The 6,000-nt window shown below is 51.9% G+C and overlaps 1 protein-coding gene across 3 annotated transcripts in view; it reads right to left on the bottom strand.

The window, feature by feature from the left end:
* Window positions 1-371: 371 nt before the first annotated feature.
* The window catches only part of ASCC1 (activating signal cointegrator 1 complex subunit 1), a 38,964-nt gene continuing 33,335 nt past the window's right edge, over window positions 372-6,000 (bottom strand). For 2 of the 3 annotated variants that reach the window (XM_064513609.1, XM_064513610.1), the window contains exons 10-11: window positions 5,739-5,845; window positions 372-1,016 (exon numbers count right to left, since the gene is read on the bottom strand). In XM_064513609.1, coding sequence (XP_064369679.1) covers window positions 911-1,016; window positions 5,739-5,845 — 213 coding nt within the window. In that variant the 3' untranslated portion in view covers window positions 372-910. The remainder of the gene's footprint in view (window positions 1,017-5,738; window positions 5,846-6,000) is intronic. The other variant, XM_026104819.2, reaches the window with a different exon arrangement.

Genomic DNA, 6,000 nt, shown 5'->3' with positions numbered 1-6,000 from the left:
AACGGCAGCAACCAGGAGCACGCGGCAGCCGCCACCGCCAGCGTTTTAAAGACAGAACTGAACACCAGGATCTTCCGTTTTTCAAAGCATTCACCCTCAGATGGGTTGAAAGCTTGTGTTGCTATTGTTACTGAACCTGGAGATGTACAAGAAAAAGACCAGTCTTGTTTAGATCCCTGAAGCACTTACAATAGTATCAAAGAGCTTTGCTCTTTTCTTAATGGAGAAACCACCTACAAGGCATATCTGCTTTTTGACACACACTGAAACAGTCACTGGGAACAGCTCTTACCATAAATGCTTTCTTATTTACATAGTTACGTGCTGGAGGTTTAATTACAGCAACTATCAATGCAACAGGAGATAAACACTTTGCTTTTGAAGGGAATTAATTTATTTGGAGATCAACATCACACAGGCACGCTGCGAGATCCAAGCAATGCCTGACCTCAATATTGTTAAATCACACTCCAGGGAGCTCTCCTGGATTTTAAATACTTATTTTAAGAATAAAGTTCCCCTTCTGAAATAAAGCCATATTCAAACATTGGTGATGCCCCCAAAGCCGCGTGCACCAGTTTTTCTAGTCGCTTACTTGGAAAAAAAACCCCAGGCACTTGAAACATCTCTGTAATCAATGAGGAAAGGAGGAGGAAGGGCCCCAGTTCCCTCCGAGGGCAAGGCAGGCAACGTACGTAGGAAGAACTGCGGGGAAACACCATGGAGGAAGGGCAAAGCCTGCCCTGGCTGCGATGCACTTTCAAAGAGTAACGAGGCATCCTCATTTGGAGCTCTTGGATCCCTGGCCAAAACTCCTGTCCTATAAAAATGTATTTTACCGATGAATCGCTGCGCCTCTGTGCACAGGTTGGATCCGCTGAGGCAGCCACATTCCCACTTCAGGAAAAGGTTAGCTGCCCAGACGTGGCGTAGTAACCAGAAGCATCCGAGGAGAACCTCTGGGAGAGACGGACTGCGTCCAGCTGCACCTCTCCAAAATAGAAGTTCTCAAAGAGCTGAAAGAGAGGAGAGAAAACACTTCAGGAACACCTCGAGAAACAGAACCTGCAGCTGGCTCATAGGTCTCTTGCAAGAGTCAGCCTTGCAAAAAGCCGGGGTTTTTTTTGCAAAGAGCCTTGCAGAAAGCCTCATAGGCTTGTTTTGCCTTTAATGAGACTATTCTTTAAAAAGATTTTTTCCCCCAAGAGACCGCATTTAGCCTTCAAAGCAAGCTCCGAGTAAACAACGTATGAAACGGATACCTTTTTATTTATGGCAGCAGCCGCCCAAACCTTCCCTACCTTGTTTTGTGACCTTTTCTCATTTAGCGAGCTTGGTTCGTCTACTCGCTTGCCTTGAAGAGCACCGTCCCAGGGTGGCCCTCTGACACGGCAAGGTCAGCAGCCTCCAGCAGAGGAAGGATTGAGGCCAGGACGTTTTTACCAGTCTAGGCCATGGGACACAACCGCTTACAGTTACAGCTTGGTTCCAACTCAAACTAGCAGGCGAGAGGCAAAGGCCCTCACCCTAGCACTGAACCTGCTTTGTTCAGCAAATCCTTCTTCAGCAAAGACCTCAGTGCAAATCAATGAAAGCAAGCCAAAACTCAGCCCCAGAGGGTGAGGCTCTGCCGATTAATTCGACATACGAAGCAGAGTAAAGGATGACGTCCGAATTTCTCATAGGGAAGTTCAGCAATGTTGCTTGGAAAGGCATCGCGTCGAAGTGCAAAGTGCTCCTAACTTTCCATGAAGCTGCAGGAAATTGCTCTACGGTGGAACATCAGCCATGCCTTTGGAAAGCTTTGCACTGGAGACACTAATTTCAATACCCCGTTTAAGACCCGTGCTGGGGGTCACCGAGAGCCTGAGCAGTACCACCACAGGGACCTTCGAAAAGCCCATTCTGTCTGTCTCCTATTGAATCTTCTGTCTGTCCCTGCAGGCGTCAGCTCAAGGCAGTCACACAGCCCTTCCTGCCATTACAGAACACACAAACACTAATGGCCAGCGAAAGCCGATACATTAACTAAAACCTGCCCTCCTAGGGCCAATGGTGCATCGATTCCTCCATGCACCTAATCATCTAAAACCCAAATACTTAGTTAGCACCTGAAAGGCGGCATTTCACCTCCTCTGAAAACGCATGTGGTTCTGGCTGGCACCAATTTAGGCGTTTCCGCTCTTTTGCTGGTTCTCCCAAGGGTTATTCTACTTTGCAAACATCCCCTTTTTGCAAGGGGACGGAGTTAGGGTTTCTTTCAGGACAGTTCCTGGTGGTCACCGCCCCAGGGCAAGAGGCCCCCGGCTCATCTTCAGGGCAGAGGAAGCAGGGCTGCAGCCAGGGAGCATCGCCCAGTGCTCTGGCCCTAGCCTGGGCGCCAGGCGCTGTGACGAATCCAACCTCTGCTCCGGACTGCCGGCTCCTCCGGACAACCGTCTGCTCAGAATTTGGCCGAGACCATCAACATATGACGGATTCAGAGCAGCGTCTCCGCAGAGAAGGCGTACGTACGCACTCAGAGCTGGCCCTCGATGACTTCTAAGCCCCTTCCCCTGCCCTCGTGCTTCGGTTTGAAACAGCCGCAGCTGCAGTGGGATGTGCTGCAGGGAGCTCGCTGCCGGCAGCCCACCACCGCCCATCTGCCAGAGACCTCCTCCTCCTCCTCTTCCTCCTCCCCAGGGCGCCCGCCTGACGGCACTGACAGCCGACCCCCAGGCTGCTTCTGCAAAGAGGATCTGGGCGAGCAGAAACGCCTCGAGGTTTCTCCGGCCCTGCGGTCACATGGTGGCCATCTCCGAGGGCGGCTACAGCTCCGGGGCAGGAGAGGTGACCTGCAGCCCCCTGCCCTTCTCCTGCCTCCACCGCGACGCCTGGCCCTTTAAGGCTCCAGCGCAACGATTTACGTTGCGCAGAGCCTGAAGTAATTCACCGCTAATCGCTCACGCTCGTATTAAGCCGCAAGTTACCGCCAGTCCTTCTAAGCGCGTACGTGGCAGGAGGCAGCGGCCGCGCCGGGGGCACTGGCGCAGGTCTCCTTCCCGGCCAGGGGCCCTCTGCAGCAGCCCTCAGCCCAGGGAAGGGGCGAGCGCCGTGCGAGGGTCTCACTCCTTTCTCCATAACCTGCACGCTCTTTTTCCTCATTCCAAGCTCCCTCTGCCCCAGCCCATCAAACACCTGCTTTTCCAGCAGCACGCTACCCAAATCTGCCTGCGTCCACAGCTCTCTGGTGCTGCCTGACCCCCTCCAGCCTGTGAGCGATGCCCAAGACGCCGGGTGCCCCTAGCCCAGACCCCCGGGCGCAGTGTGCTTCTGCTCTCCCCCCACTCATCCACCGTACGCGATTATTTGCGTCGGGACATCATGTTTTTCCTGCTGAGCGCTTCTCGCATCCTCCTCCCGAGCACGCTGCGCAATGCTGCTTTGGAGGGCCTGGCCACCGCTCTGAAGCGGGGAGCACGCCGCTGGGAAGCGGCTCTCCTAGGAGGGGACCTCAAACGAGGAAAGGGAGAAAAGAGAGGAAAGAAGAGAAATTACTCCAGCCATACAAACTCCATTTTATACAATTAAAGATTTATACAATTAAAGATTAATTACGTCTCCAAAAGCCCGCGTGGTTCATGTTAGAGGACTTAGGATAAAATGTCTCATTAATAAGAAATGCTAGGAAGGAGGCTGGTCTCCTTTCTCGTTTTGTTTTGGCTTATCTGAGAAAGAAAAATGATTTTGCCGAGATTGCTGGACCTCCAGCTCGTCAAGGCTTCCTGCAAAATTTATCATCAGCATGTCCCCCGCGCCCCAGACGTCCACACCCCAGCTCTGTCAAAGTGGTCGTACGGATTTACATCCGTTTCCCTCACAGACCACTACCACAGTAGGGAATTACTAGCATTTTAAAAGGAGTCTTTAAGTGAGGGAGAGGGAGGATAAGATGTACTTATTTCTTTAGAAACAGAGGCCCACAAACCCTGCAAACACGCAGAAAAAGAGCAAAATGCTGGGACGTGCCAGTCCCACCAGCAGCCCCGGAGTCGCACCTTTACACAGAACAGCCCAAGGGGAAAGTCTTTCAAATACCTGTTTGTACTACCTCTGCACACCACAATCTGTTTTTCTTTTTAAAAAAATGGATACTTCAGAGCAGCAAGTAGCAGTTAATGAGATTAGTTAACGAGACCAACTCTCGTCCTCAGCCCCTCTTGCAGCCTCAGTCACCTCAGACGAGGAAGATGCTCAGCAGGTCCCAGAAGATGCGGCCCAGGTCAAGGCCCTCCATTTGTACACCGCTAAAAGTAAAGCAAAACCCTTGTACCGAAGCACTTTGTATTCCCTGGGCTTTTTTTTTTTTTTTTTTTTTTTAAGATCTACCATCTCTCGTGTGTCTGGGTGTGTGTGTCTGGGTGTTTCCCAGGGAGAACGCTGCTAGAACTATTGATTTTTGGTAATGTAGCTGTACTTTCTGAAAGTAAACATGCTACAAGATTTAAAGGACAACCACAGCCATTCTTCCTACTTCTGTTTCAAGCCAACTTTTCACTGATGCTTCCAGCGACAAAAGCCACCAGATACCCCGCGTAGTGATCACAGCCAAGACACTGCAAAGCCCGAGACCTGCCTCAAGCAATTGGGAAAGAGGCCCCTCAAACGTCATTCCCCGAGACCTCCAAAATACCAGGCGTTGACTTTCCCATCAAAGAAGGTGTACTGCATTTAAGCCCCTGGGGGCTTGGAAACAGGTTTCAGACAGCCAAGCCGCTGCTTTTGACTTTCACTTCTATTTATCTTGGGGAGAAGCCAAGCGGAACCGAGAAAGATATAAATATCTCCCCCTCCCTCTCCAGCCCCTGAAGAAACGCTCTGGTTTTAGAGGATGGCCTCTAGCATCGCCGGCAAAACGCCTCCTCTAAAAGCACTTTAGCATTCTTTGCTCTGGGCCAGGAGAGAGGAGACCTGGCGGCTGCTACACTTCGTGTGCAGGGCCTGGTAACCCGAAGGCACGGCCAGTCCCTCTCCTCTCCTTCCCCACGGCGTCTCGATCCACCTCTCGTCCACCTCGCACAGAAAGGCTGCCTGGAGCACTGGGAGGCACAAATCAATAGGGAGCAGTTAGCAGGGAAGGGCGGGGGGGAGGAGAAACCCAGTCATCCGCATGGTTACTAAAAGCCGTGTCATTTGATTGGAGTGGGATGTGAGTCTCAGCAAAAGCACAGTAATTCTACAAATCCAAACACACTGAAGGATTTATGTCCTCGCTGCCTAAAGAATAAATAAGAGGATGGGGGTTGGGATTTTTCTAATATTATAAATGAAAGTGAACTTGATAGAGGCAAAGGGCAATTTAGAAAGTCAACACCACACGTACCACGCAAGCTCCTCACTCCCAGCAAGGGAATAGCACTAAGTGCCCTCTGTCTTCCCACTGCCTTCCTCAAATTAAATTAGAACCGAGTAAGGAAAGCACATCGTTAACTTTTAACCCTAGTCCCCGCACCTCTAAATGGATGTGCCAGAGAAGTGCTGCGCCGCTCAAAACACACCCCGAGGCTCAGGGGCTGCACAGCAAGGATGCCTGGAAGGACACCAGCATCTCCCCTCGGAGGTCCCCCCCCCACCGCAAGGGAGCGGCAGCACGGCATCCTCCCGGCACCGGGGTCCCAGGACCCGCAGGGACGGCAGCCACGCCGCTTTCCACGAAAGCCCCGAGAGGGAGGGAGCGCACAGGTCTGTAGATAACCTACGTTTCGCATGTCAGCCAGCAAGTTACCAGAGGTCCTCGCGTGTGAGCGCTCCCCTTCTTCCTATCCCTTCCGGGAGGCCGGCTCCGATGGCACCATCTAGCAGGTGGCTGTGAAAGGCAAGCAGTCCTGCAATAGCTCCCTGTAAGACAGCTTTTCTAGATTTCCACCCGTAAGTCATTTATTCTGAGCCAAGAAAAGCCAGCAGCACAACATCTGTCATTTTTAACGTCCCCATTTCTCTCTCTTAAGACAAACCCGTTCA

This window comes from Dromaius novaehollandiae, chromosome 6, assembly GCF_036370855.1.
Source record: "Dromaius novaehollandiae isolate bDroNov1 chromosome 6, bDroNov1.hap1, whole genome shotgun sequence".
Classification (NCBI taxonomy): domain Eukaryota; kingdom Metazoa; phylum Chordata; class Aves; order Casuariiformes; family Dromaiidae; genus Dromaius; species Dromaius novaehollandiae.
The sequence above is the reverse complement of the archived record's forward strand: the minus strand, read 5'-3'. Positions and strand labels throughout refer to the sequence as shown.